Genomic DNA, 24,015 nt, shown 5'->3' on the forward strand with positions numbered 1-24,015 from the left:
CGTCGATGGCATCCCAGATAACCTAATTTGATCATCTAGGGTGCCTCGGGGTCGACGGCATCCAAGATAACCTAATTTGATCATCTAGGGTGCCTCGGCGTCGACGGCATCCAAGATAACCTAATTTGATCATCTAGGGTGCCTCGGCGTCGACGGCATCCAAGATAACCTAATTTGATCATCTACGGTGCCTCGGCGTCGACGGCATCCAAGATAACCTAATTTGATCATCTACGGTGCCTCGGCGTCGACGATATCCAACATATCCTCATTCCATCATTTAGGGTGCCATAGTTAACATCAATGACATAGTTAACATCATACTTAACAACTCTAGTCACTAACATAGTTAACATCATACTTAACAACTCTAGTCACTAACATAGTTAACATCATGACACCATAGTTAACATCATACTTAACAACTCTAGTCAACAACATAGTTAACATCATGACACCATAGTTCAAAGCTTACAAGACATAGTTCAAGGCTACACCCTACTTCAAATACTGCAAACTGCCACTAGTTCACACATTACAAGCCATAGTTCAATGCTTGAAACTTAAGATAATGACCCACATGGTCAGATTACAAATCACTCTTTATCACAAATATCCTTGATGTCCTTCAGCTTTCTCTTGTTCTTGTCACTAGCTTTAACAAGATCAGCAATGTGAAACTCCAAATTCCTCCTCTCAGTGCTCAACTTTTCCTTCTCCTTCAAATGAGCAAACTTCAGATTCCTAATCACATTACCTTGGGCAACCTGAACGCTCCTCAACTGGTCAACCTTTTGCTTCAGTTCTTTGTTCTCAGCATCCATTGCACCCAGCTGTTCCTTCAAAGCTGAAATATTGTTGTCCAAAGGAGGAGTGATCTCATCATGTTCACCTTGTTGGACTTCATTTTCCTTGGGAATATTGTCCTGGGTATCAAGTAGGTTTTTCACATCCTCAACAAGCTTCTCATAAGTCTCCTGTAGCTTGTTCTTCTGTGATGTGAGATTATGGACAAGTCATGCATGTTCCAGACATGCCATCCTATTAGCACGCTGGCAATCCTCATACAAAAGCCATAGTTTGTGAAGAGCATTCTGCAGATGCTCTGGCCACTCCTCATCTACCCACTGAACAACACCACAGCTGTTTGCTTCCTGCAAAACAACAAGTACAAATGCATTTACTTCCTTTTTCACTTCACTTCTATTCAGTCCAATTCAAAACAACTATTGTATACTACACATGCACAATTCTGCATTTATATCTGAATTTTTAACAGCATACTACACTGAATTTACTTCATTTATACCTTAATTCATGTAACAGCACAATACAATTCACTTCAATTCATTTACTTCATTTATATCTATGAACAATGCACTGTGATACTTTTTAACAACACAATTTACTTCACTCAGTCACTATGGATACCTTAATTTTGTATCTATGTACTTAATTTTTAACAACACAATTTAATTCATTTACTTCATTTATATCACTGTGGTGTTGTTCATTTATATGTATGAACAATTCATTTACTTCACTCACTCACTATGGTATGGTACATGACATTACCTTTAACTAAACTACTAGGTGAACAGTGAACATGAACAATGAACAGTGCATATGAACAATTTGTAGTTTCTTCACAAAATAAGCAAACTACAGATTTTTGCTAGCACTCACATCAAGTCCATAGGCAAGGAACCTCCTCCCAGTGCTAATGCCTGAGAAGCAAACATGCCTCTTTGCCGGCTGGCCATGCTCACACATCACCATCACCTCATCGTCAACACCAGAGTAGTTCGGGTCATCGATTGTAGCCGAGATCTACATCAACGAAAAAAACGCACAAAATCCATCTCACGAGTTCAAAATGAGCAGGAAAAACAAAATCCCCAAACCGAAACCCTAGCTCAGAGATCCCTAGCTACGAGTACACATCACTGACCTTGATAGGGGAGCCGCTTGAAGAGTACTCGTAGCCCGATTCCTTGCTGTCATCGCTCCACGAAACCATGGCGGACGGCGGCGAGCTGGCTTCTCACCGACGGCGACCAGAGCCAGAGAGAGGAGACAGAGGAGAGGGACGAGAGAGAGAGAGGGGGGGGCGCAGGGGATCTGTCTGGCGAGCACCGACAGGATCGACCGGCGCGGCGTCTTGAGCGTTTTGTTCCTAACGGCGCCATTTGCCTGTCTGTCATGCCACGTCAGCGTTTTCGGGGCCCACCTGTCGGAAAAGAGATCAAACGAGGCTAAACGGATGTTCACTGCTTTTTGCAACGGGTTAAGAGATTTTACGGTGTTTTTTGCAACAGATTAACGACTTGGTAGTTTCCTGCAAACCTAGTCACAAATGTGGTGGTTTCTTGCAATTGACTCATTAGCAAGTGTACATATACGCACTGCATATACGGTTTTCCCTTCTTGGAATGCACGTATACGTTTGCTTACGTAGTAGCGCGCGGCAGCGACCGATCAAGCTTTGCGTGAATTACCAAGCTTTCACAATTTTGATGGATGGAGTTTGATCGACCCTGCAATTTGGGCGGCTGAGATCGGTCGAGAAGGGGACGACGTGGCAGCAGCAGCCGTGGATCACAGGGGGCGCGTGACGGCGCGAGCGACATCCACGCATTTACTGGCGCCCACGCGACCCACGTCCAGATACGGGTATACCAGTACAATACCACCCTCTACTCATCAGGCGGCAGCAGTGTACGCGTACGCGTACCTGTCTGTCTGCCTGCCGGCCGGCCGGCCAATAAATGTGGCCGGAGAGTGGGAGTGGCGGGCTTCCATTTTCACCTTCTGTTTTCGAAATGGAAGCTGTGATTCTGCGAGTTACTGACGGCCGTGCAGCGGGCGGCAGAGCGCGTGCGCGTGCGCCGGGCAGAGCAGGCCGGCGTGACAGCTGCTGCGCCTGCGCCTGTGCTGCATGGGAAGAAGGGAATTTTCGCTCTGGGCGCCTCTGCGGGAGGGAATAGTGGGAGTACTACCATGGCAGTGCAGTGCGCCGCTGCCATGCCATGGCTTGCAGCTTTGCAGGCTTGCAGCTCCTTGGAAAAGGAAGGTGGCAGGCAGGGATAGGCGAGCGGCACTATGTCCGCGCAGCCGTTGGATTGTGGATCCGACGGACCAGATCAGCACGGGCAGATTAGAGAATGACAGCTTGTAACACATAAAAGCTTTGTGTACGATGCAAAGAAGAACAAAGCCATCGCTCATGCATGGCACTCGCACATAACTGTAAAGGGATTACTCTCATGCGTACGGTAATCTGTGCTCAAAGCAGTACCATCGGCCATTACCCATTAACCTTTGCTCAAAGCTGTACCATGCTCAAATTAACATTTGTTCAAAGTAATCAGGACACGACCGGCCGTGGAGGTGGAGCGTGTACCTTCGGCCATTTCAAAAGGCTAATTACTAGTAGGAGCAGCGGCAAAGACGTACGTAGACTCGTAGTACTTACACCGGGGACGGGGAGTGATCATCACCATGTGAAAAATTCAAAAACCGGATCTATCCACGACTGGAAGCCATGCGTGGACGGTACAGCCCTAGAACGGGAAAAGGGAGGGAGCGGTTCCAACAGTTCCAACAGTTCCGTTCTACGGTCGAGTCAGAAGCAACGCCGTGATGCCGTGGCATCGATCAACTTGCTACTACCACTCCACGGTAATAAGTGCGCAACTCCTGTTGTTAATTAATAATCACGGTGAAACGCACAGTACACAGTCACATGATTAGCGACAGCACTAGGTGGCTCCGTGGCTGCCTAATTAATTGGGTGTTACGGCTCCTGAGACGCGTTCATTGGACACCGAATTTAACCGCCACTTTTCAAACGTGAAATTGTCTACCATGACACTTATTTTGAATCGGAGCGGGTAGTTTATTTACTATAGTAGTCTTTTTACCGTTCGTTTCTTCTCTCGTTTGTTCCGCGTAGGTCGTAATTTTGAGTTGGAATTGTAAGTGTGTTTGCAATGCTGGGTTGATCCTCATTAATCGATGTCACTTGCACTACGTTTGTCGTCCATGGTTAGCAGCTAGCAAGGATGGATATGGAGAAGGCGACAATAGTAACATTACAAAGTCGGTGCCCTTTTTACGTGCATCTCGTTGACAAGTCCTTACTGTACCACGTACAAACACGACCCTATCTAGGGATCAAGTACCCCATTAATTTACGCCTAGTGAACAGTGCTTCGTACACGGTACGCGCGCGCCCATGCATGGACCTAAACAACGGCCGGCTTAGCCGATAAATCTCTCTCTCTCACTCCAAGTCCAAAGCCATCCGTAGCACGCCATGGTTCAAATTTCCAATCCACATGCATGCACCGGACTATGCCACGTGCCGCCGATTGGTCGCTCCCGGATGTCTGGACTGCCGACGTACGCATCAAATCATACCAGAGAGTAGAGATAGGCTTTGCACTTTGAAACGAGATCGATATGAGAATTTTGAGGAAGAGGAAAAAAGATCGATATGAGAATTTTGAAGAAGAGGAAAAAAGATCGCGTATTCATCACACGTGTGCATACAGGGTTCCTTGGATCTCTAGCTCTACCATAATTTCCATGGGTCTACGTACGTACGTAGCTCGACTTGCATGCGCGCGTGCGTCCACTCGATCCACACGCATCACGTGCATGCATGCGTACGCCGTCTCGGCCGGGATTTAATTCTACAGCCGGCTCGATCTATCGAGATGCATATATGATTTGAAATCTTCGGTCCAGAGGAGTGGGTAGGATATGGAGTTCCATTCATTCTTGGTTGGATACTTGGATCGATCATTGCATCGGGCAATCATAGGGATATATCATCGGGAATTCAGTGCTTGCTACCCACCTACCCACCTGGCCAGCCATGTCGACATACATGCATCCATCAATGCCCATGGCCCGTATGGATTTTCGGAGCCCGTACGTGCGTTTACATACATACCATGCACTAGATACTCGTGGCAACTTTGCTCGTAGTAGCGGCAGCGACCAATCAGGCTTTGCCTGAATTACCAAAACTTTCGCGGTTTTGACGGAATTTGATCGACGGTGAAACTCGGGCGGCTGAGATCGACGGAGAAGTGTCGACGACGTGGCAGCAGCAGGCAGCAGCGCCGCCCAAGCCCAACCATATGACGGCGGATGAGATCACAGGGGGCGCGTGACGGCGGGAGCGATATCCATGCATTTACTGGCGTGCACGTGACGCACATTCAGATACGGGTATATGCCCTCCCATCCACTCGTCAGGCAGCAGCATGTACACGTACATGTACATGTCTGGGCCTCCTCACGATGCTTGTCCCGGCCGGCCGGCCGGCAAATAAATCTGGCCGGAGATTGAGATTCCCGGGGCGCCATGATGTATATCTCCTGGCCCGGCCGGCCGGACGGGTTCATCACTACGCTTGCAGTTACTGAAGATGCGTGTGTGAAATGTGCTCAGATTTTCGCCAACTTGCATGGTTGTACAATTCGAGTTTCCTTTGTGCCCGAATCAGCGTAGGATCCACGGTTTCGCCTGGGTTTGCTAGGCCTGCATTCACTGAGCTGTGGAGCGTGACGATTTCCCCTGAATTTGCGCCGAAGCGAGCTATTATATTCACCCAAAAACCACGAGAAATTGGCCTTAAATTTCATTCAGTTTGAACTTCTCTTCAGGAGCTCCCGCCTTCTCCCCGTTGGGGGTGGACATCTCCAGATGGAAGAGATAACGCGCGCATTCATGAGACGATCCAACTCAGCAACGCACGATCATACCACTATCCGTTTATATGCTAGTGCAGTTACTGCGTGGTCCGACCCGTCACTTCTCATCACGGCCCTCCATCCAGGTTGTGAACTGGGCCTGCACCGTCTACGCCCTAACAAGCCATTAAACACAGCAGACAAGATTCTTCCTGGGCCAGCCCAAACCAACGGCAACTGATATATCTCCATTTCTACCATGAGATATATACCTCTGTCTCAAAAAAAATGAGATATATACCCTTTGCGCTGCCACCAACAATTGTACTGCTAGAGAAACGAGAACACAAGTTTATTCATAACAAATCATAACTATGTCGCTGGAGAAACAAGAACGAAAAATGCTGCGAAAAACGGCAACATGTTCTACGAACTCCCACTGCGCTACAAAGAATCTCACAATTAAATACAGGCCCCGATCAAGAGTGCTGTCTATTTCGAGCCGTCTAGTCAGACAACAAGGTGAAAAAAGGAGCAACAAGGCGGGAAAAAAAAGGAACAGCAGATGGCATGTTTCAGAAAATGGGCGATACAACAACACTTCTCTTCTCTTTCTACGGAGCCTGGGGGCGTCATCTCTTTCGGCAAAGTCTAGCGACTCGGTCTGGCGGGCTTGTCCCAAGGCTTGGATTTGTAGGAATTCTGTTTCGTCTTCCGCGCTGACACATAGTTGGCCTCCGCCTGGAAGGGGTTCATGCCATCGTCGTTGTCGTCTTCCTTTGCTTTCCTGACCTTCTTTGCCTTTCCACGGTCGTACTCCTCATCCCTGGAAAGCAGATAACCGAATGGGTGGTAAGTTCAGGTCTCTTGAAGCAGTTGCAACCCAGCCAAAAAAGACCAGGGTTCAGAATCAGTTAAGAGATATCTTATGGGCAGGCGCGAAATAACTCACCACTCATCCAGCACATATCCAATGCTCTTCTTCCCCGAACTTTTGTATTCACTAGTCTCACTGTTTGGCACGGCAACATCATCCCAGCACGGAACTGCATACCAAGGAAGGAACATATTTACAGATTAAAACTGGAAGAAAAGCAGAGTATATTTGTTAACACATAGTGGGCGTGCATCTGCAAAGAGAATTGCTCACCGGTAACTTCTGCCCTCAAGTCCTCTGTGCGAATAACGACTTGTTGGGAGGCGGCTCCCCTCTTTGCATCTACGTTGTTTCTTGAATTTGCTTGATTTGCAGAAGTTTGACTCTTTCCATTCCTGGCGTCCATGTTATGATCACCAGCACCAGCACTGCTTGCTCCAACAACCTGCTGGCTGTCTTTGAATACTTGGGTGCCATTTTCAGAACTTGCACTGGCATGGGCATGTTTCCGCTTACGAGATGTAGATCCTGCAGTTTTTGGCGGCACAGTTGCTGACGTTGATGTCTGCTGCTCACTGCTGTTGTCACCAGAACAATCAACACTGGCCGTGTCCTTAACGCGCTTTTTGGTTTTCTTATGCTTCTTCTTTTGTTGCTTTAGTGATAATTGTCTTGGCCGGAGCCATAACTTCATTAATGGATATCTCACAAGTTTCTTTGACTTCGAGTCCACCCTTTTAGTCATTCTGCCATTACATGAATCGCCTGGAACCACCTTCGTGGAAACTTGCGAGGAGATCTGTTTTCCAACATCAACTTGCTCAAGTCCTGGTAGTATGGTTTTCTCCTTCTACACAAATGTATGAGCAGAACATATTACAGCTGTCAACTCACATTAAGCGAAATGATGAAGCTTACATTTTATTTGTGCGCAAGGGAGCAGCATAGTCACGATTTTACTGGTTCATCTGGGTAATGAATAAACACTTCTCTAGCAAGGGAGAGAGAAGGGTGGCTGTTGGCCATTAGCATACCTTGCTCGTCGTCAAAGCCTTCACTATGTGGTCATCTTGCTTGAGAGATCCTGTTAAGTCCTTCATTTTCTCACTTGAAACTGGATCTCCACCGCTAGTGCTAGGGATGACACCATTTGAAAGAACAGCATCCTACCAAGTCGCGTAAGATAACATAAGTAATGAAGTGCTAGAAATGGAGACAAAAACTAGCAGTGACCATCAAAAGGATACCTTAGTTTGGAAAGTTTGCGCGGTAAACCCGGTAATCGTGCCAACCAAGTTCGAGCTTGGCTTGGAACATGTTTGAGAGCAAGAAGTTTGTTTATCTGTCTCTGACAGTCCAGCAGGACCACTGACCATAGATGAGGCAATAGAAGTATTATTTCCCAGCTTGGCCAATGCACCACCAGTCTTTGGTTCCTGCAATGACATCTTAGCCATTGTCTGATTGCTGCTCGCCAGTTGATCTGATGAAGATGTCTCTTTATGACTACTTGAAGCAACTTGCTTTGATTTAGTTGACAATGTAGCACCATCATTTTGAGGTCCAAGGGCTTTCTGTGCGGCGGGCAGGACACTGTTTTGAAGGGCTGCAGCAGTTTCAGCTTTGCCAGCATTTGTTGAACAATGGTCTACTAATGTCATACTGCTAACGCTGGAATGGGCATTGCTTGTACTCTGCAACTTCTTATTTGCATAAGGTGATGTCAGACCACTCGATTTTGCTTCCATTACACCATTGATAGATGAAATCTTCCCAGGGATCATGTTGTTTACAGGCAGATTAGGAGTGCTGTTGTCTTTGCGCCCCAATGTGTTCCCAATTCTGTCACGTACATAAAATAACATATAGGCTTTCTGTTTCAGTACGTCTGCCTCACGAACTTGGCGTACCTGAAATTGATGGCCTTGGGAATCAGTACGGCAAAAATAAAAGCTGCAAAATTAACCAAGGGCAAGAACTGGAATTCAACAGGCAATATGGCTCAGGATTTGGTTTTGTTTCCTTTCCAGCCATCAACAGAACCCAAACCATAGTTCTTATATTCAAAATCTAGCTGAAGGATTCTCCCCAAACAAGTCGAGTATAATGTACAGTAGTAACTTATCAAATGCTATATTCAACATATACTAAAACAGGATAATACATCACTAATTAGAACAAGCAAAAAGGTCAATGCATTGTGACCACCGAGCTCTGAGCTGTAAAATTAAGGATGCCATAACATTATAACAATAAGATATGTTCTCTCTACACTCTACCATGTGATACAATGCAAGTTATTGAAAAGATAAGATAACACTGGTAGCAAAGGTCTTCAACAAATCGATGAGGCAGCAAGGCTTTGCTATGAGGATTTACTTAAAAGGAAAAAACAATAGTTTCAGAATAATATTTTCATCAATGGTACATGAGCCAGCATGGTAAAGTTAGTGTTATAAACCACACAAAAAAGAGTAAAACTCTGATCTTATACCAGACCTGATTATCGTCAAGATTGTGCCACATCCCACTGGAAGTCCGAACAAAGCAATAATAATGACCAGATTGAGTACTCCAACCAGCATGAACCAAGACACCATAAAGACTGTATTTGTAATCCGCGCCCTACAGATGATCATAGCAAAATACTGAATATAAGCTAATTGGTGGAAAATCAAGGTAAATTTCAAAGGTCCAGAACTAATAACTCACTTTAGAATCACTCATAAATGGTTTCAAGTCTAGAACAGGTTGAAAATCCACTTTTTTGTCAATCTTTTCACGGGGACGGAAAGGGCTAAAGCGCTTCAGATGAACTGTCAAAACATTTGGAGCTTGATCAATTGTAAACCTTTTCTTTGCTACAACTTTCTGCCTGCAGCGCTCACACTGATACTGCTTTTGACCGCCATCGAGTAGTTCATCCTCAGTAAAGTTTTGAAGCGCTCTCACCAAAGTTGTGGCCTTTCCAATATCAAGACTGAGATCCAAGAAAGGATCAAATGTGTTGGAACAATGCGAGCACCTTGTACATTTCACCTGGAACATATATATGCAGTAAAGCAGAAGACAACAGAAATAGGTTTTCCCAAGAAATCACTAGTCCCGATGTAAGAATGCACATGATGTACCTGACTTCTTAGGCGGCCACCAAATATTCTGTGAACTAAGCTCTTCTCATAAGCACTTGCAGATTCGCTCAGTACTCCAGAAGGTAAACAGCATTTATGCATGGATTCAAGCAAGTTAACCATTAACTCATGAGCATCTTCCTGCCTTGAATTACGGAAGCTACGAGAAATGCCTATTTGCGGTTAAAGATTTACATTTTGACACTCCATAATGAATAGACAGGAGAATTTCAAGTTAAAACTAAAAGAGGAAATCAATTAAGCTAGAGCGTATGGAAGGATACATCGCAAGTTCTTGACAATTTGTGATGGCGTCACTATTTTTCCAGTTGACCGTAGAGCAGTCTTAACATGGTTCTGGAGAGCACACAATGCACAAAATCCAGCAGTACGACCTGAAAATGGTGAAACAAAAGGAATAAGTAACAACTGTATGAGAAATGCCTCGCAAGGGCAAAAAGCTGAAAACAGAGAGTATGTATAGCATACATATAGTGTTTAACAAACTACCTTGTAGGTAGGGTACGAAGTTACTGTTAGCTACAACAGAAGAATAGATCAAATGCAGAATAGCTAGTGGTAGGGGTTTTTAGTTGATTCACAGATCAGCAAATGTTGTATTACTAGTGGAAGTTTGAAGTTTCAACTAGAGTAAACGGCACAGTTTCATGAATTCTGTGTGCTACCTAATGGGGTAACAATGAGTCAGTAAATGGATCAGTTATTAATGTAAAGGAGCCCTGGTGACAAAAATGACATTTGGGGTGGGTTATTGGAGTGGCGGGTTGGCAGTATCAGCTTCTTTCAGTACATGGATAAAACCGTAAAAGTGTGTGCCGTTATTATCCCACATTCCCACTAGCTAACTACACCTCCCTTATTATAGAAATGATGTTTACAATCACCTTGAAGCCGCTCGCTAGCAGACATATATATATGTATATATATATTATACAAGTGAGTCCTTTCGTGTCAATAATTTTTACAGTTGCCCAAATTCGTCAAAGAAGTTGCTTAACTTGTGCACCCCAGGTAAAAATTGCACCAGCTTGGCTAATCCTACTTGTGGCAGCTGCTGCATATGGGCACAGTCCACTTTATTCTCATTTCTTGCCAATCAATATGATTTTGATCAGACACACAGCATTTTAGAATTTCCATGGGCCATTTGAGCAACCGTCAAGTTCTGTCACCTGGATATACCACCTCACAAGACGTTGCATCTGTAGTGCAAATTACTCGTTGAAAATATAAGGCAAGTTTTGGTATAGCATAATTAAGGAACAACTCATGGACCAGAGAGATACAAGTGTGAAATGACCATGATATCCACTTATAAGGTTTTTTTTTACTAATAAGGTAGTCATAGGTCAGAGTGATAGATTAATCTGGTTGTTTTTCTACTTATAAGGGTTTAAAAGAGAGCAAAATTAGATGAGCGCAAAAGAAAGGAATGTCATCAAATGTAATTGTAGCTTTACATCTTTAAAATAGACAATGCCATAGAGGGAGCACTCTACTATTCATAATGCATGTGCAAACCACATGCCCAACATCAAAATGGAAGCACCGTACATGATAAAGTACCAAGTTTACACAAAGAATAGGTGATAATTTAACACAAGGCAACAAGCCAGGAATAATGTTGAATCACGGTTATTCGATGCAGTGATGAGATTGTATTAACAACTGACTTGATACCTGTTCCATCAGGTGTGACTCAAATGATCGGTCGGGATAACCAATCCACATATATCAGCCAACCATTCTCATCCACACATATCGTCTGACAAAATAGAATGACAAACTTTTACACGACTTCTCCAGTGGATGATAACGGTTGACTGATCAAACTTTGAGATATGACTGCACATGTTTCCCGATTCGATCGTGATTCAAGCTGGAGGAATTGGTGAAAACTTGCAATACTGTGGAAGGAATACCCTTGAGCCTTGACAATGCAAGTATTGTTGTCTTTGGGAGTGATGATACTCCTATTCAGGTAGTGGTAATATGGGCATTGGTACAGCCTAGATTTCCAGCCATATACCTTTTAAAGGATTACTGCTTTAGAATGTGCAATAATATGCAGATCAATTTACTGCTAGCTTGGAAATCCACAAGCCTGATGTAACATCGTCAACTCACTTATCGTGTCGCTAAGCCAGTGGACAGTTGCAAGTTCCAACAGCACTTACATGAAGACTTGTGCCTTCCACTCTGCAAGTAGGCTGCGAACGGCTCCGTGTACGTCAAGCATTGCAGAACCGAGTTGAGGTAGCAAGTGTTCCCAAGATTTTGCAGACCAGCACCCTGCAAAATGCAGTCCAATTTCAGCGCTCAAAAGGGCATCACAAGCTGAATGCCATTACCCACCATACTAAAACCCCAAGAAATGGCAATTCTGTGAAGCAAATTCTGCGCGTCTTTTCCTAACTACGAGCCTAAAATCACAGTGTGATGTTATAAACCCGAATTGACAACTCCGGCGTCCGAACACCAGATATAGCAGCTCTATCGCCCCAAAATCACAGCTTTAAGAGCACAAACCCCCAAATCAGAGCTGCGAATTTGCGTTACTCACAATTCTCCCGAGGTAGATCCTGGCGACGGTGAGCTCCGGATCCAAGCCCAGAGCCTCGGCCTTCTCCGGCCTCCTCGCCTCCGCCTCGCCCCTGGCCGCTCCCGCCGCCGCGGTGGCCGCCCCGCCCGCGGCGTCCGGGTTGAGGGTCTCCATCTGGAACCCGCCTCCCCCGACGGCCGCCGCGGCGTGCGGCCTCCTGGCGAGGTGGAACTCTATCCTCCTGTGCAGGACGCCCTCCGGCACCGGCGCCGCCGCCGCGGACACCTCCGCCATCCCCACTAGGGTTTCGACGTCGCGCCGGAAGCGGCAGCCGAACGGTGGTCCTTGGATCCGGACGGCGAAGGACCGGCGCTCCTCCGATTCCCCGAGGGATTCTTGCGGATTGAAATCCGGGGCTTCGATCGATAGGTCGGGCGGGCAGAAATTGGTGTGATGCTCTGTGTTCTTCCTTTTTTTTGGTTTTTTTCTTGTCCAGCCGCCGTTCTTGCCGCGGGGACGGAAGAGAGGGAGTGAGGGAGGTGCGGGGCGGGGCTATAAACCCTATACCCCTGGCGAATGGACGGCTGGGATTGCTGGGATGGGGCCGAGCGGGTGATCTGGAGTGTTGGTCCTGTGGCACGTGCTTTGTTCGGCCGGTGGGGCCAGAGGAAGAGAAGAAGGAGGGGAGCTGTTTGGGCTTTGGAAGCTTCTCACACAACCGTGTGAGCTTTTAGCTTTGAGCTCTTCGGCCTTTTCGTGGTAGAACACCAAATTATATATGGCACCAAAACAGATTTTGTTACCGCTCAAAGAAAATGATTTTGTTTTCCTAAAAAAAATATTGTTCATTCACGGACTGCATTCATCAACTGATTATTTGTTTTGATCAACTGGAGCTTCTTTCATTTAAATGATTTTCATGAGAATATCGCAATGATTAGAAACTTTCCGTTCGTGGCTGCCTTTTTGGTTTGTAAGGTTCTGAAATTAGTACATGAATATCACTAGCAAAAAAAATAGTACATGAATATGAAAAGTACAGGGAATCGAATCGTAATGCATGTGCAAACGGAGGATTTGAAAACTTGGGTGTTTTTGGCGGTTCACACGAATAAGAAACACACATGAATCGTTATAAGCCCAGCTAAGTCATAGTCAAACGACATGAAGCATATGATTGAGATATTATCATGCCACTAAAGACTTTGTCATGGCTTGATACATGGTCTTCAACCGGGCCTGGCTAGTATAGAATCTGAGCTTCTAGTGCAAAAATAGAAAAAGCGATCTGAGCCATTGGATTCGAGATCAATGGTACAGATTCTGGTGGAGGAGTAGGTTCCCACTTAATGTGCATTTCACGAAAAGCCCCCTCTAACAATTGGATATAAAATGCGACTTTTACAGTAACAACCTCAAGTCACTCATCCATTTCGAAGTGAGCACGTCGTTGATGTCATCCCCAGAAGCATGTCAATATTTGAGTACGTGAGAAAGTTCTAAAATAAAATAAACTAAATGTACATTTCTGATTCATATACAAAAGTGGTAAATGTACAGGTCAAACTGAATTTTCCAAAACAGAACACAATAGAAAGATATGGCAGAAAGAAAGCTATGGCTCAAAGGCAAAAATTACAATACTCCAGACTCAGTAAGCACCCTCTGAACTTACAAAAGATACTTGTCAGTCTTGTTGCTTGATCTTCACAATAAAGCAACAGAAAATGGACACAATGATCGAAATGATGGAAGTAAAATAAAATGACCATATATCTGGACAAATGTAGAGGAGTCCATCAATTAAACAAGAAAGCTACTAATTTCATTTATACAAATTGTGCAGCACTAAATTAAAGTCAGCTTATCTCTGGTAATAAGCACATCTATATAGGACGGTGAAAATGAATTTCACCAAGGTATTCTATTTCTGGTCCACTCTGATCCACATACATGCAAAGCAAATGATTAACATAATAGGACAATTTATAGTACATGACCGACAACAAAGGAATTAAACTATCGTGCAAACAAATGTGTTTCACTCCTGCAGCTGTATGCAAGGGAAGCCTCTGCTAAGCGGTTATTCTCTCCATATGTACTCCTGATACTTCTCTTTGTCAGAACATCATCCATCTACAAATGAAGAACAATTATATAGTTAACATCAGAAGACAAGAAAATTAAAATAATTATGTTTTTTGGTGGGCTAAATGGTTGTAAGGGAGAAAAACAGAGCAAGCTGATATGTTGTACTTCGGTGACTAGCATGAAAAATAAGTAAAATTGTCAGAACTGAAACATCATCCTTTGCAAGTGAAATACCAACATCGGTCGAGTAACTCAAAAGAATTACCTGCAGCAGTGGTGTAATGCTTAAAAAGTATTTATAATACAAATTTCTAGGCTTGAACAACAGTTCATGTCATAATCATGTGTGTGTTCCACAATTAAGAATGGATGCTAAGTTCTTTTGCTAACTCGTAGATGAGGAAAAAGTAGCATCTCACCATAAATGATAGGAGCCTGGTTAGAGTGCTGCATCACAAAAACGTGTGGCAGACTAGTGAAGAGAAAAGCACAAGAATACCATATGGCAAAATATATTCACAGCTCATACATCGCAATAAGACTAATTGTTTCTCAGAATTAGAACATCAACGACAATTTTCACCAGAGCAATAACATTAATTGTACTTGACCAAGATCAAGACTTGACTAATAAAAGTGGATGAGTATCTATTATGTGAAGTATTGATAGTTGGTACATATTAGCTTTCTGCATAGAAAATCAAGAGTTTGAGCATTATTTAAGATGGTTATTATGGCCAATTTTACTTTGTGTAATCTTCAGACCGCTGTGTTTTTGGATACAATATCACAGCTTCTTTTTGAAGAAAAAGAGAGCTCCCCTCTCTGATTTCCTTTGTATGAAACCAATGTCTTGCTACGGAGAAGGGAAAAAACACCAAAAGAACTCTATAAGTGTTTCAGTTTTTTTAGCCCCTAGACTGGGTAAGTTCATATTAGCGTCACTTCGGCTGATTAGAAAGTAGTCCAGCAGCGATACTCCAAGCTTGTCATCAGCTAGTAGCAATATACATTACCACAACTAAGTCATGCATTAATCAACGTGCTATTGCTGGATCCGGAGCGTATAGATCAAGCATGGACACCCAGATAGCAAGTTAACAATTAAAACTCCAAAAATGTTGATAAAATAGGAATCCAACGAACATAAGCTTCGTCTCAGAACAAATCCCTCACCGTCGGGGTTGAGGAAGAAGACCTGGCACGTGCGGCCATCCAGCTGACTCATCTCGAACACGTCCGTGCTGCGGGTCTCCGCCCAGTCACCAATCCGCCGTAGTCCAGCACGGTGAAGGTCGGGTAGTGCTCCAGTGGAGGAGACCATGGCGGAGGTGGCTAGGCCCTGGACGATGATGTGGAGCGCGACGTCGGGTGCCTAGGATGTGGATCCAGATGGCTAGGTGGCGGAGTAGTTGGGGGAGGGGCCACACACGTCGGCGGCCTCCCGCCGGACCTGGATCTCCGCCGCAGTCGGCAAATAGAAGGGAGATGTGCGAGAGGGTTTAGATGTTTGCACAGAATTAATCAGAATCGGGGGACCTTTTTTCACAAAATTTTGTGACCATGAGTACAAATCCCACACCCAGAATATGTGCCATCCATTTCTGATCCGACGGCCCATGTTATTTTTTTCTATTTTTGCACTGGAAGCTCAGATTCTATACCAGTCCCTCCTCTTCAACCCTATCCCCGGAAAAAGACTTTCATGTGTAGGACTTCTAAAACACAAGGTCAAAGTAGAATGTACAATGTTCCCTTGGTATTCGATTTGTACTAGGCGTGATTCCAATCCTAGGGATTAGCGTGGAGTTGTTTGCCTTTTGGCGTGGTTCTGGCTCTTTAGTCCTTCTATATAACGATGATGCACCTTTTCCATGGTGTATTCGGGAAGAAGAAAAAAGTGGAATGTACAATCCATGTGTTATGTCAGTAAAGCTAATATCAATGGAAAAGTCCTCTACTATTATTTTTGCCTCATTAGTTTTGAGCGGATGTATGGCTATATTTTTCTAAATGTACACTCGCTTTAGAGAGCTTAGTTTTGTGCATTTTTAGGTGACCAATCTTATGGTTGAATCGTGAAATCTAGTGAACTTTGATGTCGTAGTAAAAATATCCTTGTGCAAATTGAAGAGCATGAGCAAGGGATAATCACTACCTACAAGTGTGGCATCAGTGTTAGTCAGACAATGGAGCAGGGTGGAGAGAGTATCCTTACTCACATACCTTACTCACAAACATAGAGTACTTCTATGTCCTACGTCCCATCAAGAAGACACTTAACTTTATGAAAATTATCATAACAATTGTGCTATATGTAGATATAGCGACTAACCCATCTGTTGGTTGCCCTCGCCAGCTAAAGAAGGACTGAGCGAGCTATTAGGTTTTCCTAACTGGATAAAGAAGGACATGGGCAACGATCGCTAAACCAGAATGGTTACCGGTATGATTTAAATGGAAGGGGAGGGTAAAAGAAGTCGGGGAGAAGTGGTTCCCAAAACGTACCACGACCAATGATGCATCCTCCACGACAAAGGCCAGGAGGTTGTGCCTATGTGTGACCAGTACAAACAGGCAGTTGTTATGATTGATGGTTAGTCACCCGAGTCATCATGTATTCATGCTAATTATAAGACGAGCATGAACATACCAGTGTTGCTAATTATTATTACATAATAACAGATAAGTAATATACCACTCATCACTCATTGTCATCGTCATGGGATCTATCAACAATCGGCCTCTAAGCGGGACAACCAAATGGAATCCATAGATGTTCCACTCATGCATTGTGGTTGGATTGTCGTGACTGGGCATCCCAACAATCGGGTCGATACGAAGGCTGACCACACCATGGTACATGTGTGTCCATTGACCCGATAGCGGTGAAAAATCTCTTAAATAGTTTACTTAGCTTCGAGGTTGTAGTTGGTCTTTGCGCCAATTGGCGGAATGAGGCATGTAGTAGATATAAATATTCCTATTTATGTCATGTTTCATTCGTTAATTTAGATATCGAGGAGTTGGGTTGTGCACTCTCAGCGCAAAAATGAACCTCGCTTAAAATTTGGTTTTGTGTCATTGTATGCACAATTTAAGTGAATGAACTGCCATTTTAGCGGAATGCATGGGAGATACATTTTTCAACATGCTAACTTTATCCCACGGACTCACAAAATTGCAGTTTCGTCATGTTGAACTTGTCTCGGTCTGAATCACTCACAAATGAGGTTAAATTAGGTGAATTTGCATGCGTGGTACATTGAGTCGTTTCTTGCTCGAAACGGAGGCCAAAGAAGAGAATAGCCCAATTAATTGACGAAAACTCGGGCAGAAACCGTCACAAACACTTAATGACACATATAAGATACTTCACACACAACACTACAAATAAGAGGCCCCAACAAGGCAGAACATTCACATCATCGTCATCACTTCTCCCTTTGTAACATCCCAAATTTTCAATTTGGAATGTTATATATTAGACATATTTTATTTTGCTTTTTGGTTGATCCTAGAAATTCTACGCAACTCAATGACCCACGGAGAGAGTTGGGGATTTCGTTATTTTCATTTTTTGAGTTCTCTCAAATTTTGAGAATAGGATCATTTGATTTTATTTATTTTATCATCAATTATTTCTATTACAAAAATATGAGAGAGGGAATAAAATGACTTTCCCAAAATAAAGAAATATTGAGGATCAAATAATAAAATCAAATAAGATTTTATTTCGGTGTTTTATTTGAATTTAGGAAAAATGTGTGTTTTTCAAAATTGCATTTAGGGCCCAAATAAATGTTCACCTTGTGCGGCTTGATTTTACAAGCCCGCGAAAATTTATTTCGAAATTTTTGGAGTCCGTTTAGTATTTCTTTTTATTTTTCTTCCGAGCGGAATAACTAAAAAAACCGACTTCAGGTCGTACCCGAGCGGGACACCGCCCGGGGGCAGCCTTTAAATAGCGCCACCCCGAGCCGCCCCAGCCCATCAGCCCCGCCTCGATCCGCGCGCGCCGCCAGAGCCGCCACCGCCGACGATCCCGTCGCCCGAGGTTCGTCGCGCCTCGTTTTCCGTGCCGAAAAAAAGAAAAAAGAGGGGAAAAAATCGGCGTTCGTCGTTTTTCTTTTTCTCGGATTAAATCCGTAATTTTTCTGATCGTGATTCCTGATCCGATTTTTGTTTTAGTTTAACTTTTCGCTCGTTTATCGGAATCAGGCGATTCAAGCGCCTAGAGTTTCATCTCGAAACCCTCTATCCGTTTAACCAACTTAAACAAGTTTCTGTTACTCTAAAATTTGCCCTAGATCCAGATTAGTAGAACGAAGTTGTTTTCTTTCGCAGTTTGTTTTTCGTTGCTTCGTTCGATTTGATTCTTTTTGCCAACCGGAGTTCTTAAGTTGAACCTTCTGGTTAGATCTCTTATTTGAGTTTTACCTGTGCATTAGATGAGTACTTATTGTATGCTTGTTTGTTTGTCTGCGATAGAATACCCGGAGTGCGCCGCCTGTTACTTCGAATCGTTAGGTTTCGCGGATCATCAGCAAGGCAAGTAATGCTTTGATCATACCTTTTCTACTACCCAGTTTTATTGCATTAGATCCATCCTCACACATTGCATGATTAGGATCTAACTAAATTGTAGGATGGGAAGTAGATGAGGTAGTACCTATTACCTGTTTATTATCAAACCTTTGGGAGTTACTTCTATGTTTGCTTATTATGCCATGCATGCTAGTAGACGTGGATTGGGTGAGTGAAATCCATGACAGATGTGAGATTGTTAATTAATGCTTTATCTAAGGTGGCAACTTAAACACACATCTGGGTGGATTGAGGCACCTGGGTATTACAGGACTTGCCTGTTTTCTTTTGGACCGCCACCCAGGCTCAAAGGGATCATGAGACTATTCATACTAGAAACTTCCGTGTGCAGCCACAAGATATTATGGGCTCTGGCATAGTTGACTAAGTCGTGCAAACTCTTACAGTGGTAGACTAGCAGATGTAGGGGATGTAGGTGGTACGGTCTACCTGATTGTAAGGTGCTAGCGCTTCTGAAAGACTATGTCTCGGTCATCCGTCTTCTCAAACACCATGTAGTGCGAGAAACCAAACGGAGGCGATCGAGTCTTGTGGGGAAAAGTGTGCAAACCTCTGCAGAGTGTAATAAACTAATCATGGTTAGCCGTGTCCCTAGTTATGGACATCTTGAGTATATAGTACTTGGATTTTCATGTGAATCTCAACATATTACTCTAGATTAATTTTGTTGGGTTATGTTTAGTGATGATGCTTAAACCACCATGATAGTAATTAAATTTTATTCCTTTGAAGTAGGGAAAAATTGGCTTTACGCAAAACTGTAACCATAGAGCTTTCCACCAGCCAAATATGCATATAGTATAGTTGTTTCATTCCATTACTCTCTATGTGTTACCTTGCCAGCATATTCCATGTGCTGACCCGTTTTCGGGCTGCAACGTTAATGTTGTAGACTTTTCAGACGACGATTAAGGAGTTTTTAGGTCGTGGTTCTATACTCAGTGATGCCGTTGGAGTTGATGGACTCACTTATCTTCCAAGCCTTCCGATGTTATAGTTATTAGATGGCCTTAAGCCATATTTATTATAATAAGTTCTCTTTTGAGACACTCGATGTAATAAGTGCGTGATTGCTACTCTGCTATAAATCCTCCGAGTACTGTGTGGTGTCAGCATTACAGATCCAGGGATGACACCGGAGCACAGAGATCAGACTGTTTGCGGTCTGGTCGCTACAGAGATGGTATCAGAGCACACGCTGACTGTAGGACACGACCACTAAGCTAAAGACCTAGATCACTATTCACTCTCTTCTCTTCTGACCTCTCATCTTTTCTACTCTTTAGGATGGCGGATGCAAGGAACAAGTTCACGCAACCGGATGAAGATACACCCTTTGGACGTCACTTGAAGGAAGTCACTAGATACCTGAATATAGGAGTGCCAAGCTTCACAGGAACCTACAACGCCACTTTACCCGAAGAAGAGCGCTGGATGATTCAAGTTCAAGTTCCAGGAAGGACGTTCATGCCAGTCACTGAGCCCATAGAATTTTCTTTTGATGCACCAACTTGGAATCTAGAAAAGAGCATGGCAGCTCACATCGCCATGGGACGCATTGGAGAAGTCTACCGCAAGGATCTCAAGGATACTATCTACCAGATTTGTGGGTGCCGAGATGAACACTGGGAGATGATCAGCACCAGGAAGGATAGATCAATCGCAGCTTTTATCCAGGAGCTAAGCCAGCACATTCGACGACAGGAGAACCAGATGTGCCCCGATATGATAGACCTGAAGAAGGCAAAGACTAGAATCAAGGAACTGGAGGAAGAACTCAAGGCTACACGAGAAGATTATGAAGAAGAAATTGAAGTATTGGTGGAGAAGAATGACGACCTAATCAAGAAGATCGGAATATTTATGGGAGACCCTACGCCAGTAGATGAAGACGAAGAACCCAAGGAAATTAGCCCGGAAGACTACATCATCATCGACGGCGCCGACTCGGAAGCAGATAGTAGCGATGATGACTATGTTGATGAAGCTGGAGCAGATATCATGGAGTCAACGACCGTAGAATATTTCTAGTAGACCACCTCATTAGTAGTAGTAGTCCACCATGTAAATATAGTAGTCCGAGCACTTTTGTGATAGTTAGATCGATTGTATGCCTTTGTTTGATTGATTGAAGTGAATTGTTTGCTTTTGCCTCATGTGCATATGGGTAGTGTTTTCTCTTTAGACCCCCTCTATTCTTATATCTCATCTTTTCTAAACCCTCAGGTGCCTCCTAGACATGACCCTGGATCTACCTTTCCACCGGAGCTCACCCAGTTGATCCAGCAGCAGAACACATTGATGCAGTTGTTAGTCCAGAATCAGAATCAGGGGAACAACAACAACAACCCACCACCACCACCACCACCTGTTGACCACTTAGCCCGTTTTCTTAGGCTGAATCCGCCGATGTTTTCTAGTAGCACTGAGCCGATAGTAGCAGATGATTGGCTTCGCAAGACAGCTAGGGAGTTGACCACAGCAGGATGCACAGATGCGGAGAAGGTGAAGTTTGCCGCACATCAGCTAGAAGGACCCGCAGCATCATGGTGGGAGAATTTCACAGCCACTTTCCCAGTCGACACTGTCACATGGGACCAGTTTCAGCAGGCTTTTCGTACTGCACACGTTTCAGCAGGAGCTATGGCCATGAAGAAGCGTGAGTTTCGCAACTTGCGCCAAGGAGGAAGGACAGTTGGCCAGTATGTGGAGGAATTTAGTAAGCTAGTACGTTATGCCCCAGATGATGTCGCTACGGATGCAGCTAAGCAGGAGAAGTTTCTAGAAGGACTGAATGATGAGTTGAGCATGCAGTTGATGGTAGCAACCTTCAACCACTACCAGGAGTTGGTAGATCGTGCTCTTATGATTGAAGGGAAGCAGCAGCAGATTGAGAATCGCAAGAGGAAGTATGGACAAGGAAAGTACAATTCAGGAGCTCAGCAGAAGCCACGTTTTACCCCTAGACCGGGAGGACATTTTCAGCATACCCATGGAGTAGGTAGCTCGCACAATCACAATGGCACCAAGAATGGTAATGGCAATGGAGGAAGCAACAGCCAGAACCACACCAACCCCTCAACCCCAGCCAAGAAGGACCTAAGCCAAGTCACTTGCTTTAAGTGTTCGAAGACCGGACATTATGCCAATGAATGTCCTGAAGGCCAAAATGGCAATGGAAGTTCAGGGAAGAAGCCGAACCCTGTTAACAGGGGACAGGTGAACCACGTTAGCATGGAGGAGGTTGAAGTTCAGCCCGATGCAGTAATAGGTAAGTTTTTGGTTAAGTCATTTACTGCACTCGTTCTTTTTGATACTGGCGCATCACATTCATACATCTCAAGGGGATTTGTGGATAAGTATAACCTACCAACCCAAGCCCTTAGGTCACCCATGTTAGTAACCTCGCCCGGAGCAGAATATGTGGCTAGTCTATGGTGTGATCGGTTACCATTAAGGATTGGTAACTATGTTTTTCCCTCAGACCTAATAGTATTGGAATCTCAAGGATTGGATGTGATATTAGGCATGTATTGGTTATCAAAGTATGAAGGGAATATTGAGTGTGCTAGTAAGACAATTTTTCTTACCACCCCAGAAGGGAGAAGGATCAAGTATGTATCCCGGCATGTGCTAAAGAGGACTCAAGTAAATTGCCTAACAAGAGTTGTGCAGGAGGAAGTACCAGTGGTAAGGGATTTCCCTGATGTATTTCCAGAGGAGTTGTCAGGCATGCCACCGGATAGAGATATTGAGTTTTTGATTGACCTATTGCCAGGCACAGGGCCAATATCAAAAAGACCATATAGGATGCCAGCAAAGGATTTGGTGGAAATTAAGAAGCAGATTAAGGAGTTACTGGATAAAGGATATATTCGCCCAAGTTCTTCACCTTGGGGATCGCCAGTACTTCTAGTGGAGAAGAATGATGGATCGTTAAGGATGGTTGTTGATTATCGAGGATTGAATGAAGTAACGATCAAGAACAAGTACCCGCTACCAATGATCAACGATCTGTTTGATCGATTGCAAGGAGCTAAGGTATTTTTCAAGATCGATCTGCGATCAGGATACCACCAGTTGAAGATTCGAGAACAGGATATTCCGAAGACAACTTTTACCACCAGGTATGGGCTGTATTAGTATATCGTTATGTCATTTGGTCTGACTAACACACCTGCCTATTTTATAAACATGATGAACAAAGTGTTTATGGAGTTCTTGGATAAGTTCGTCGTAGTGTTCATTGATGATATCCTGGTTTATTCGAAGAATGAAGAGGAACATAAGGAGCATTTGCGTTTGGTACTTGGAAAGCTCAGAGAACATCAATTATATGCCAAGTTTAGCAAATGTGAGTTTTGGTTGAAGGAAGTAGGATACCTCGGGCATGTTATATCTGGAGAAGGTATAGCAGTAGATCCCGCTAAAGTTGAAACTGTGACCAAGTGGGAAGCCCCAACAACAGTTGGAGAGATCCGGAGTTTTCTTGGACTCGCAGGATACTACCGGAGATTTATTGAGAATTTCTCAAAGATTGCGAAGCCTATGACTGAGTTATTGAAGAAAGATACCAAGTTCATATGGACGGAGGAATGTGAGGCTAGTTTCCAGGAGTTGAAGAAACGCTTGGTTACCTCACCAGTGTTGATTTTGCCAGACCAGACCAAAGATTATGAGGTGTATTGCGACGCTTCACGTCGAGGACTTGGAGCAGTGCTTATGCAGGAAGGGAGAGTTGTTTCATATGCCTCAAGACAACTGAAGCCTCATGAGTTGAATTATGCCACGCAAGATTTGGACTTAGCAGCCGTAGTGCATGCTTTGAAGACATGGAGACATTTTCTCATTGGAAACCATTGTGAGGTGTACACGGATCATAAGAGTTTGAAGTACATTTTCACACAGAAGGAGTTGAATCTCAGACAAAGGAGATGGTTGGAGCTTATAAAGGATTATGATATGAAACTGAATTATCATCCTGGAAAGGCTAATGTAGTAGCCGACGCATTAAGCCGTAAGAGCCATGTCAATACATT

General features: G+C 44.0%; 1 protein-coding gene across 2 annotated transcripts; it reads right to left on the bottom strand.

Annotated features, from left to right (window-relative positions):
* Positions 1-6,037: 6,037 nt before the first annotated feature.
* LOC123151377 (ubiquitin carboxyl-terminal hydrolase 23) lies at positions 6,038-12,808 on the bottom strand. Of its 2 annotated transcripts, XM_044571103.1 has the most exons (11): positions 12,299-12,808; positions 11,913-12,027; positions 9,999-10,109; positions 9,715-9,887; positions 9,296-9,622; positions 9,083-9,208; positions 7,831-8,493; positions 7,618-7,749; positions 6,857-7,433; positions 6,659-6,752; positions 6,038-6,532 (listed from the first exon to the last, which is right to left on the bottom strand). In XM_044571103.1, exons 1-11 carry the CDS (start codon positions 12,569-12,571, stop codon positions 6,358-6,360), a joined length of 2,766 nt encoding a protein of 921 aa, XP_044427038.1. In that variant the 5' UTR covers positions 12,572-12,808; the 3' UTR covers positions 6,038-6,357. The 2 variants fall into 2 exon arrangements, with proteins under 2 accessions (XP_044427038.1, XP_044427039.1); XM_044571104.1 differs by lacking the exons at positions 11,913-12,027; positions 12,299-12,808 and adding an exon at positions 11,416-11,764.
* Positions 12,809-24,015: the final 11,207 nt, after the last annotated feature.

Source organism: Triticum aestivum, chromosome 7A (assembly GCF_018294505.1).
Source record: "Triticum aestivum cultivar Chinese Spring chromosome 7A, IWGSC CS RefSeq v2.1, whole genome shotgun sequence".
Taxonomy (NCBI): Eukaryota; Viridiplantae; Streptophyta; class Magnoliopsida; order Poales; family Poaceae; genus Triticum; species Triticum aestivum.

Coding starts and splice junctions, on each gene's coding strand:
- LOC123151377 (XM_044571103.1), bottom strand. CDS start 12,571: ATGGCGGAGGTGTCCGCGGCGGCGGCGCCGGTGCCGGAGGGCGTCCTG. Junction 10,110..11,912: donor TGGAAGGCACAAGTCTTCAT/GTAAGTGCTGTT, acceptor CACCATTTTCAG/GTCGTACTGCTGGATTTTGT. Junction 6,533..6,658: donor GGATATGTGCTGGATGAGTG/GTGAGTTATTTC, acceptor TCTGCTTTCCAG/GGATGAGGAGTACGACCGTG.